Source organism: Halyomorpha halys, unplaced genomic scaffold, assembly GCF_000696795.3.
Source record: "Halyomorpha halys isolate HHAL.00 unplaced genomic scaffold, Hhal_1.1 Scaffold184.1, whole genome shotgun sequence".
Classification (NCBI taxonomy): Eukaryota; Metazoa; Arthropoda; class Insecta; order Hemiptera; family Pentatomidae; genus Halyomorpha; species Halyomorpha halys.
This window is the reverse complement of record NW_027105747.1, coordinates 971679-984808: the sequence shown is the minus strand read 5'-3', so window position 1 is coordinate 984808 and position 13130 is coordinate 971679. Positions and strand designations below refer to the sequence as shown.

General features: G+C 31.8%; 1 protein-coding gene across 1 annotated transcript; it reads left to right on the top strand.

Moving 5' to 3' along the window:
• The first annotated feature begins 5817 nt into the window (after positions 1-5817).
• Positions 5818-6297, top strand: LOC106679205 (uncharacterized). The gene has a single exon (XM_014418220.1). The coding sequence runs from the start codon at positions 5818-5820 to the stop codon at positions 6295-6297; it is 480 nt and encodes a 159-aa protein (XP_014273706.1).
• Positions 6298-13130: the final 6833 nt, after the last annotated feature.

The window sequence follows — 13130 nt, the reverse complement described above, 5'->3', positions numbered from 1 at the left end:
GTGCGTTCTTTTGCAATTTTCAGACCAATACAAAAATAATTAATAGTCTCATGTTTCTTATCAATTACAATATTTTTATAAGATAAATTAAATGAAATCAAGAACTAAATTTATACCCGGAAGATTGTCCCGGGTGGCGTTCAATAAAGGTATCAAAATAGTAAAACAAAACTATTATTGCTAACCTACGCTTCACCCCACGTCCCACTTTGAAGAGGTTAACTATTTAACAAACGTTTCGCCCCACTTTGTAGGGCTTCGTCAGGGCTGTCTGATTGAAGAAGAGATGGCGAAAGATGACTTATTGTTCATTTGTCATCTCTTCTTCGTACACGGATCTTCCTACAATCTACTCTTAATCAGGTAGAAATCTGGTGGTTGAGCGTGGTTCTGATCAAATTACAACCTTTAGTCTAAAACAGTACTTCTTCACTAACTACTGCACCCTTAATCCTTCATGGGTCTCAGGATACGGATTTAATTTTTTACATATGTAAGTACTACTACAATCCATGAAAACTCTTGGGTATGAATAGCCTTACTTGACAAAGGCTATTTCCTGACCATCGGTTATACAAGAAAGTGAGGTCAGTATCGAGGTTTATTTCTCAACTCAAATTATTACAGAGGCTTGGTGTGCCCAAGGCTCCAAAAATAAAATAAAGAAATCATCTGCCACAGTCTTATCCGAACCCAGCCCAGGTGTTACCTTGAGGGTAGTAAAGGACCGAGCTACCAGCCCCCACACAACTTTGTGAATATCATGATACCAAATGTAATAAATACTATTCAAATATTACCACGACTGAAATATGCATTATCTGGACTATGCAGAAAAAAATCTATGCTCCTGTTTTAAAAAAAGAAAATGTTCATTAGCGACAGGCAAAAACTTTTAAAAACGACGTATATTTTATACACGTTATTTTTCTGAGTTATTCAGTAATGATTAGGAAGAGTGACGATTTTTCTTGGAATACGAATACTATTTCCTCAAAAGTTAAGTTTGCTTTTGAGGAAAATAGTATTGATTTTTTTTATTAGTTTTGTGGTAATAATAAAATTTTGTAATACAGGATCCAACCTGAAAATTGTTGCTTCTGAAGACCACTACTTTTCCATTAAATGTCACCGATTGATAAATATATAATAAATGATAAATCGCATGAATGAGAGATCCTTAAACCGGAGATACTTTTAAAACGATAAAAATGGGACAACATTTGGCAAAATTAGCTTTTTCAGACTAATGAAATCCTAAATTGTGTTTATCCACGTCCCAAAATTTTGTTTACGCGTTCACCTATTAATAAGGAAAATTATTATTATTTAAAAAAAAAAATACTAACAAGTGAATTCAATGCGGAATGGAAGTAATCATTTTATTTAAATCAGTAATTTGCCTATGTCAAAATATTTCCAGATACGAAGATGTACTTTATAGGATTGTACGTTGTAAAGAGATACCGGATCTGTGCCAGATGAGACCCATATCGATCCGTGGTTGATTCTGTGAAACCATTTCTTTTTCCTTCCCCCTTACAAAAACAAAAATAAAAAGACAGATCCGGGACCAAGCAGAGCTAGGGAAAAAGAGCGTTATTGAGCCTGAGAGCCATTAGACTAAGGATTGTATGTGCATATTGCACGGAGGAGCGGAGCTGAAGAAAGGGCATTGTGCCGCTGCCAATTTGGCTGCCTCATCAGCGACCCAATATTAATACCCGACCCAATAATAACCACCCCCACCATCAGACCTACACAATTAACCCTTTATATCTTCCCCCTAGGGTCATTAGGCCGCTCTTAATGGGATCCACTACTATTTCATATTGCGATTAATTCTGTACAGCTCTTCTTATATTTCTACCACTTTCATCTGGAATTCAATCAACTTATCTAATCCCATTGGCAGGATATTTTATGAAGACTACTGATAACAATAAACTATATTTTAAAAGAAAATATGAATTTCACAAAGTATAAATTTATAAGCGGCTCTATATAAAAAGAGGTAAAATACCTATAGGAACCGTGATAGCTGAGAGTGTTAGAAATCTGTAATCAAAGTTAAGGAGCGTCGAGACTGGTCTGTACTTGGATGAGGGACTGCACGAAAAGGGTGACCAAACCAAACCACTCCTCTCCCTCGCCTTTATGAGGTCCATTAACTAAGCAGCTCATACTGACCGGGGCTAGAAATAATGTCCCTGCACCGTCGGGAATCAGATTGTCTAATTGCATTCAGTGTCTCCAATAGCCGCTTGGAGGTTTGGATCATCGAACGGTCTTCTTGGGAAAAGAAATATAGGTCTTGCTGCGCCTGTTGACATCGGATAGCCTCGTTGATTTAGACAGATTTGATATATCATTGATGTTTTGACACTTTATTGATAGTGAAAAAAAAAACAATGTATGTATACATATAGAAGACTTAAGGTCATTTAAGAATTCGGCTATCCATGTAGATAATAGATTATTCCCTAACATAAAAATAGGGATGGTAACCGAACTGCTGCATTGAATCTTTACGCCTACATCTTTTTATTTAGTGGATTTTAAACTCAAAGTTGAAACTGTAGTATTTGGATGCAAGTTGCAAATGGGTGACAGAACAGTAAAAAGAGATACAACAGCTAGTCAGTTCTGAATCAGCTATCGTAGGGTAGAGTATGAATCAGATATTTTGGGTAAGCGGTTAATGGGATTGTATAAGTTTTTATTTATTATTCTTTTTTTTTTTTAAACTACGTAGGTAATTTTGATTTGTTTTATCTATTGCAACCTTTTTCTTTATTTTCAAAATTTATTTTTACAGAGCTGATATTACCTCTTCTTCCCCTAATCAAAGCAGATCCTTTCCTTAACTCTGTTTCCCAGCCCCTTATTATGAACTTAATAAATTATAAAAAGTACTCTAGTTTTAATTCCAACACATGGTAAAGATCATATAAATAACGTAAAGATGTCTTTTTTTTTCTTTTTTTTATGAACATTGAATACAATGGAACGAATTTTATGCTGGAAAATTAACAGTCGTGTCCCAATAGACGGCAAAATCTATACATGTCGTTGTCCAAAATGAACACATAAATTCTTGGGGGAAAAAAAAGAAAAAAAAAAAAGAGGCTTGAGGATCCTAAGTATATTCCTTGTTGGACCCGCTAAGACCGGACCACTGAGACCACCATTTTTTTTTTTTTTTTTTCATACCCTCCTGTAATGTTATTGAATATTTGGTACATACATATAGGAGGTATGCTATATGTATATCTGGGTATTAATTATACCTTGGATTGCCTTTTGGCACTGAGACCACCAGGGAGCGACGGTCCTATATCACTTTTTGAAATATTTGCTTAAAACGGGAAGAGGAAACTATGGCAGTTAACTCGAACAAAATTAAAGAAGCGCATAAAATTGAAAAACGGCGCGAAACCCTCCACTCCCGCCCTCTGTGGTAGTATTATTTATCTGACTTTTCAAACAGACAATTATAGCGAGTAGATTGTCGATTTACGACATGTCACAATCTCACAAGAGGAGATCATAACACAAAAAAGGCAATCTGTTCCCCCACTAAGGCCCCCAGGGAGCAAGGGTCATATCACGTTTGAAATAGTTCCTTAAAATGGGAAAGAGGAAACTTTACGATAGTTAAATCGAGAAAAAGTCAAAAAGCGCCTGAAATTGAAAAACGACTTGAATACGAAATACAGTCTCATTGGAATAAATAACTGATCAGTTTGGACATAACTGTTGTTAGTTTCTGATCTCGGTAGGTGGAATGCAGTATAACGTTTATTCAATAATGATTCGTTAACCAATCATGAAAATTCAATAGTAAATAAAACCACATGAATTTGGACATACACTTACACCTAATTTATAAAAACGAGGATTGTTCTAAAACTGGTCTTTTTTCAATCAATTTGAGCAAATTCCATCTACTGTATTTACTTAAGTATGTATATGATGATGGAACAGGCACGTCTAATTTTTTTAGATAAGTACGGTAGATAAAGTAAAATTAAAACTCCTCGATACGCTAATATTTATAAAATTAATACTGTATCCCAAAAACCAGAGGTTCTTGATTTTCGAAAACATGTTTTATAAAATCAGTAGCCTCAAAATATGATAAAACATAACAAACTATTATACATTTTTATTTCATAGGATGTTATTTGTTCTTTTTGTATTTAGAAGTTGAAATGAAAAATAAACTACCATTAAAATATTATCAATATTATAAATTAAGTTTATTTTTCACCTTAACATCTTAATATTAAAATGTAATAAAATAATTTTGTCCAACTAGATTATTCAAACGGGTAAATGTGAAACGGTTCACCAATTCGAGTTTCATCAGTAAATGACTGAAGTCACATAATACCTTAGTTTAGATAAAAATATTTAGAAAATCCAACAAGTAGGGACAGCACAACTCCACCCAGACACTAAAGAGACCTCAATAGATACTCGATTTGTTGAGTGGTGGGATTACTATTTTGTGGGTCTATTTTGAATTTATGTCTTTAGTCTACTACACTTTGATCTTTTGTTTTTTCTTACCTGATTACGTCGAAATTAACTTTCACTGTTCCTACTGGTATTTGACTGTTATTCGTTATTTAGTGGTGTTTGAGAGATGTAGACTTTGTTTATTAATTTTTTCAATAATATACTTAAAATAATTTTGTTAATGTATCCGCTTAAATTTGTTTCCCTTTAATTAATATAAAAGTTGCAAAAAACAAAACGAGATAAGTAAATACATTCCCACTAACTTTATTTAAAATACAATTAAATCTTGTCCATTCTACGAAAATTAATTGAAAAGTTATTCTCCTAAAATAAGGGAACCATTAATTGTATTTTTCGTAAAGGTAGGAAATATTTATCACCACTCTGAAGTAAGCCATCGATATGATATAATTTCTTAATTAATTGATACAGTATTGTGTATACATAAAAAATTACAACTAAAAGAAAAATAAATAATTATGCATGAAATATAAATTACAAAAAATGATAATTACAAAACCAGTACTATATTATTAATCATAATTTATTGAAATAAAAGAATAAAAAATAAAAAAGGACTGTAAGTAAAATGGTAACCGTGGTTGATTCTTTCTATTATACTTTGCGTAGCTCCGAAATTCAACGTATTTACTAATAAATAAATGTTTTACAGCCGATTTAATTGATTTGGGAAAATCACCAGAGGCTCATTATGTATTTTTCTTCTGAGCCTTACTAAGATTTTTCTTTCCGATCTCTGAATTAGAAAGGATTAGGGGAGGAATAGATTACTTGAAAAACCGGAACCCAATTTTAAGTGTGAAAGCTACATTTTCCCTGTTGCCGAGGGTATCCTGGTAAAGATACCAGGAATAGACTTCTTTAAGAAGAGAAACTGATACCCCATTAAAAACGTAAGCCTCTTCTCCTCTCAAGAAGAATTTTCTTTTAACGTATTTATAAATTTTCCATCTGAGAAATTCCGTTGGCAATTAGCTCCGAAATTTCGAATTTAATAAAGTCTCAGACGGAATTTTCAGAAGAGCATCTTTGTCTTCATGATTAAATAAAAGTCCATAAATCAGATAATGAACGTATACTGTAATAGTGCACAATTACTTTTTTAATCTAAATTTTATATTTAATAAATAAATCTCTTTTTTTCTGGACTAATTTCAAAGCTCTACAATCACTTTCGAAATTCTCGTTTCGAAATCCTCAACTAACACTAGAATTCTCGCATGCCAGAAATCCATACAATGTAAAAGAGAAATACTCAAAGTATTGGTAATGCAGTGGATTCCAGCCCATTGCGGTATACCTGGGAATGAGGAGGCGGATCGACTTGCACGGTTAGGGGCTAGCCAACCACAACCGCTTCTTCCTATTACCATGGACATGGGGAAAGAAATGGCCCGAAGCGCCATCACTGGAAGAGCAGAGGAAAGGAGTAGAGGAGAATGTGGGGGCAAGAACTGGTCGGCATTGCTAGATCCTAAGAGGCGCCCTCCATTGACTTTACAAAGAGCGGTGTCAGTGGGATGCTTCAGGTTGGCCACTGGACATGACTATTTGCGGCACCACCTGAAGAGAATAGGAGTGACTGAATCTTTGGACTGCGTCCTATGTGGAGTTGGTGAGATGACTGGCGATCACATATTTGCATGTGCGGCAACGGCGGACTTGACTACAGACAGGAGTTACATTGGCAGAGCTAAACTATACTGGGCTGTACGAAACAAAATGGTAGAAATGCCTCCTTTGGCGTAGTAAAAAAAAAAAAAAAAAAAAAAAAATTCGAAATTCTAAGGATAAAGATTTTTAAAACAAAATGAACTTTCTTAGGCAAGTAACACGGCTAGAGTTTTTTATTTTAATAATACGTTCAATTATCATTCATTCAAAATATATTAGAATTGGCAATATTTTAAGAAATATAAAACTATAAAATTGAAGAATTGAATTTGTGTTACTTGAATCGAGATGTTCTATAGAACATTATCTCTTGCTACTAAATATGGGCTGTGAGACAATTAGATTGGAATTTTGTGAATAAAAAAATATGGCAGACGAGAATATATGCCAAAAAAATTAATAATTAAAAATGTTGTGAATATAATAGGTAAAAATACAAAGAAAATAAAGTCGATAATTCATCGAAAAATAGCTAGCATTATATATATTTTTTAAAAAAGTTATTTTCACTTTAATTCACTAATTCAAGTAAATATGTATTTTACGTATGTACCTATTTAATAATTGTAAAAAAGGTATTATGTAATTATTTTTTTCACTTGGCTTAAAAGTTTTATTCGATTTATGTATACAAGTGCCGTCCGTAGCTCAGATAGTTAGGCCTAGGTCTAAGGCTATGAGATCAATCTGGTGGTTTAAATCCGGCCTGTGGGCGTTGACATTTTTCAGTAAGTGGCGGTTCCACAATATTACTTGACCCCCCACCATGGATAGAATAGGTTGGTCACCTGTAGATAACTAGGCCAACATCACCTTTCCTGTGGATTGCCTTAAAAAAATGCATACTAAAATAATTATTTATTCCACAGTGTTTGTTTACTTTTAAATATTATTAATTTTTTAGTTCCTGCTTTGAGTACTTAATTATGTTTATAGAACTAAATTATCATAGAGGTAGTAATTAATAGTAAATAATCATAGAGTAATCTACTACTCAACTCAAAAGTGACAAAGATATTGGACATAAAAAAATGGACAGTTATTCCAAAATATTATCCTTTTTTTATTATATTCAATTTTGTACGTACTAGTATTAATGTTCTACGTTCTACGACAAATAAGTCATTACAAAAACCTTATGTGTTATTGTATAAAAAACGTAGGTAAATATAGTAAGTGTAAATTATTTACCTATATTTATATTGTTTTATTATAATCATTTTTATTTTACATGATTTTAAAAAATCAAGAGAAAATAAATTGGACAAGGTAAGGAGGAAAGAATAATTTTAAAAAACTTAGAATCTTTAAGATCACTAATTAAACTTCCAGACCACTTGACATTCATGACGATCAAGTGTTCTTTATCACTTAAATGAACAGCTTTTTGCGCTTGAAGCGAAGCTCTAAGATCTCCGCTAATGGAGACGACAACTCGTTTGGAATGAGGGTGTTTTTGCCGAAGCCTCACCGGACGAGACTCGAACCCGCCCCTCGGACAATGCGCCAAGTCAGACTGAATGCTCCTATTGTTGCCAGCCATCCTCAATACATCAGCATCAAATCCTTACCAGTTCCATGACCAATCCAATAACCCTTCTTCTATAGAATAGAAACATCTTGTAATAACTCACCAACGGCCCGCTTCTTGCTTCCCCTCCAGGGTCCTCCCTTTCTATACAACAATAATATCTTTAGGTATATATATATATTTCTTTTTTATCTCTTCTTGAAGTAAATTCATTTGAGAGAAGTTAACATTTCATTGTAATAAGCAATAAGGTTCGCCTAATCAAATCTTACTTAAGTCTCTGAAGAAGGTTAAGTCATAAATTTATGTTACAAAATGATGAAACATTACAGTACAGATGTCTTAAGTTGTTAATGTTTTGCCGCTTAGGAACTTGAAGATATGGAAACTGTTCCTATTACTCCTTGTGACGTAAAAACTAATGATAAATCATAGTAATAACTTATATAATAATCTTAATAGAACAAAATCACTTGTTTAAGATCTCCCACAAAGTCTCTCTGATGATGAGCTTTTTTTTTTTTAGAATTTTACGAAGCAATGGCATTCTTATGTACTGTTTTCTCTTTTACCTTTGCGTTATAATTTTAATTAAAAAAGTTTAAAGATTTCGAGATAATCTATTAAGTAACAAAAATGCAAGACGAGTCTGGTTTTGAAGATTTCGACGCGTCCATCAAGATCCAGTCGGACTGGATCAGAATGGACTGAGGTCAAATTTATTACATTGTTTCAATTTAAGGATATATTAACCTTAATAATATGTTTGACTCTACGTTTTAATGGCATAAAATTAACTCCCCCCTTATTCGAGCCGCATCGTAATTACATTGGTGGGCGTTGTTAGATTTGTTTCAGAAGTGAATACAGTCGATTTTTTTTGTTTAATGGATATAAATCAACACTACGTTATTGAACTTTCTTTTCATTTTCTATTTATTTCTCATGACTAATTCTTCTAAATTGCAATTTAAAATTAGCGCATTGAAACATCAGAACTAAAGATGAAACTGAACCATATTCATAGAGTTGAGGTCACACGATAAATAATTCGCCGAGACCAATTTCTCTTGAGCCACATAGCATCGAAAATATTTTCACAAAGAGAGGAAAAAGAAAAGAAGAAATATCAGCAATGTGAGAGCTGTTAGAATGAGTGAGGATGAGGAAGGGTTAGCGTGCTGAAGCTATGACATGTGTTGCAGGTGTTGTGTGCACGCGATTCAGTTAGCACGGCGCGGAATCCTATGGCGGCTTGGGGAATATGTCATTGTCTTTTTTAATATTATGTGCCCTTTATCTACCGCAATTAATACAGTTTTAGATATCGTTGATAACATACGTATGACATTCATTAATTTACTGTATTGATTATGGCTAATGTTTCTTTTTTTGACAAATGTTAATCTCATGAAATTTTAATGCTGATTAACCTACTTCAAAAAAGACAGATGTTATTATTTTTTAATTATCATCATATTGACGTTTCGGAGCTTTCATCCATCAACGGTATTACACAGCAATATATATTAATAATGAGGGATAGTTGATCGTGAATGACTTATACGAGGAGAAGTTGATTGGGGGGTCCCGTCACACTTGGTGGTATGATTCAAGCTAACAACTCTGATGAAGGCTAGAAATTCTCTCTCTCTCTCTCTCTCTCTCTCTATATATATATATATTTAATTGATTGCAGCCATCGTTTAATAATAATAATTTTCAATACGTATCCTTAGTAGTGCCAGATTGATGGGAATAGGAACTGATTTCCTCTCTCAAAATACCCAAAAAATAATTACTCATAACTGACTATTTTTTAAATTTACGTAAAATTCTTTACCTGAATGAGGTAATATTTTGCTTAATGTGATTGTATAATAGTCTATTGTAATGACATTTTTTAATATTTTAAATAAAATAAGCAACTTCTATAACTTTATCGAATCGAATTTTTTATTGAATAAAATAAAATACTCATTACAAACTGTATTTGTAATTGTTTTTTTAACATTATGTCAATTGAAAATTTTCTTTAAAATTTTTTATTACATTGAATAATGTTTTGCTAAATGTAATTATATAGTTATCTTTTTTTTTAAATTGTTGAGGTGTCGAAACATTCAGTAGAATATAACCTATTCTATATTTTTATAGTACAACGTTTCAGGACTATTATCCTATACTAATGCACCTTTACAATCCACATATTGTCAATAATAATTATTTAAATTATTGTCAATAATTGTAATAATGTAGGTGTAAAACAATTTTAAACTATGATTATATAGATGACACGATTTCAATATGGAAATTGAAAATATGACAAATATGTATGTAAAAATATAGAACAGGTTATATTGTATTGGAAGTTTTTTTCACCTCAACAATTTTAAAAAAATACTATAATTAAACTGCCTAAAAAGAAAATCCAGAATATATGATTCTCAATTGTAATATGATTTTTTATAAAGTTTAATCAAAAGAGATTGTTAAAGTAATTTCCTTATATGAAACCTTATGATCGGCTCAAAATGTATTTGCATGGTTCATGGAGTTATAAAAGAATTGTAATGAAGTTGTTAAAAATTGTATTATTGAGTTATGGAGTACTTAGATGTTCTGTCATTCCATTCTGAGACAGGACAACTCAAACATAGTGCGTAAAATTATCTTCCCTATGTTTTCATATATATGTATGTGATATATATGCACTTAAAAAATAATATATATTATATAAGTTACAGCCTTAGTCAGCTGTTACTTCGATGTCAGCTGATTGAGGAGATCAGCTGATCGCATGTATATAAAGAGATGTACCGAATCCAATAAAGTTACGATCATCCCAAAATCAAAATCTGTGCTCGATAGTTCTTTTTCCCAACCTAAATATATCCCCCAAATATTTCGCTATTTTTTATTATATAAAACATTAAATCATTGAAAAAATTTGCTGGGAAAAATACAAAGTTACTCTGAGCTCTATTAAGTTTTAACATTATTTCAAAATTGTATTTTCTAATACATTTCCGCATCCTGTTTTCAGTAGCAAATATTTCAATTTTACGAAGTATTTGAATAAATTCCTATAATAAATGTTTGATTAATTAATAATTTATTTTTATATGGTTTCAGTCAAGTTTATAATTATTCTTCCAATTTATCAACAATAACTGTTTGATGAGTGTTTGCACTCTTTAAGTCTGTTCTGAAATTTATTTGTTCTTTGTTTTTTTAAAGGTAAATTGCTTATATTATATTGTTAGTTGATAGATATTTTTTTCTTTCTTTTAGAGAATTCCATTAAATGGAAGATTTACTTTTGGGCGAACAGATAGAAAAGACGATTCACAGATAACACAATCCTACAAACTTGTAATTCAACACGTAAGCGCGTGATATATTTAAAGAAGGCAACAGTTTATCAAGTTTCAACTTAGCCGGCATAATAAGTTTAAATTGCTTTTCCCTTCTGGTGGTTCCCAAAGTTAAACTCCCCAGCCTTTAGGATCATCCTGTTTAATTAGGTAACATATCTTTTAATAAGTTAAGTTTAAACATGTCCAATTATGTATTTTATTATTATTTTGATTGCTTTAACATCTTTAATTGCTTTTTATAAACAAAAAAGACACGTGTGGCTTTTTTTTTGTACGTAGACTGTGACCATCTTAAGTTAATTTTTACCTATTTTTATTTACACGTCGCTGGTTACCAGGGCCTGGTATAAAGTATAATTAATGTGCCATAGTATACATAGGTAATTTTTTTCACATTACAAGTTTAAACAAAAATAAATAGCTTAAATAATTAATAATTCAATTAAATTAATTTAAGAAATGGAGAAATGAAAATAAAAAAAAAATGATTATTTAACAAACTTCAGGTAAATAAAATGTATATATTAATTTGAACGTAATTATCATTAATAATGATTTTTTTATATGGAAAAAAAGACAGGCTGCCAATTAAATTGTCAGTATAACTTCCTTATTTTTTTAAAAAAATATATTCTTTTAATTTTACCTTTAAATAATTACATTTAATGGAAATTCTCCTTTTCCTGTAATTTTCATTTCGATTAGGTACATGATTACTCATATTTAAAAGTTAATGATCCTTGATGAGGCTTATAGGACGAACCGTATTTGAGATATAGACATGTCCAGGAAATTACCTTTTCGCTTGAGCTGCTGATGGAAGTCGATGACGTTTACACTACACCATTTTTACACTCCAATCCTTAACTATCCTTCAGGTTTGGGCTAAAGTGGATGAGCCAAAAGATTTAGAAATGTCTAAGTAATTAATTTTTTGCACCTCTAAACGGAAGTAAGGAATAAACTATGAAAAAAAATGGTTTCTGCACCAATTTAGGACTGTTGGCCAGTCACAAAAATATTGGTGTGCTATGTGTCATACATTTTAATTAAGGGATGGCAGAATAATTATTATTAATAGTTATTATCCCCGAAGCATCAATCAAGGTCTCTTTTGATGCGTCCAAGACCAAGATCCAACCATAAGTATTACCCTCGAAGATCATACATAAAGCGCCGTTTCTTGATTCGTACAAAATATCCCCTATTTTTCATAAGAGGGTGGGGTTATCCCTTAATTATTATTTTTTTGGTGGGAATTTCCTCATAAGCAAGGTAGTCAAGAACTCAAATCTTTTCTCAGAGGCCTTAACACTTAGTTCATCCAAATAAGCCTTTAGGCTACGCAGTTATCCTCTCATATGTTACCTAAAGCTTCCTAAATTCTATAGAGGGTTTTCTGTTTTATAGTTCCAAATTGAACTTTTTGGGTCAATAGTTTTTATGATTTAACATTCACAGTATATAGGTTGACCCAGAACTTCCAGCTAGAACATCACATCTTTCAAATATTTAAAAAATCTAGAATGTTTGATTCATAGGAGGTATATGGTAAATAATTATTCGTATGCATAAGCAAGAGAAGTTATAGATTTTTAATAAAATGGATATTGGTTCATTTTTCAACTTTCAACAAGTCCTCCGAATTTGGACCAAACCCCTTTTGAAATATAAGTGTATGAAGGGTATATAGGGGTATGTTTGATAGATTTGAGCTCAATACAGAGAACTAAACTTTTTTTATTAGAAATGTAGTAAATCGTATGTTAAAACAATATGTACACATGCATTTTTAATTGTATGTATATATATATAAACTTATGCGCTGTCGGAAGAGGAATACTAAAGTAGGAAATTGGGCAGAGTAACAGTACGCAAGACTACAGAAATAACACTGTTTTATTCGCTCTCTTAATGTGTCTTATATACATTTTGGTTGTTTATTTACATGGGTAGGGAGTATTAAGGCGGACAATACGCCTTGTCGTATTATAACT

What these genes read in the sequence shown, in the direction of transcription:
- LOC106679205 (XM_014418220.1), top strand. Translation starts at nt 5,818, where the DNA reads ATGCAGTGGATTCCAGCCCATTGCGGTATACCTGGGAATGAGGAGGCG.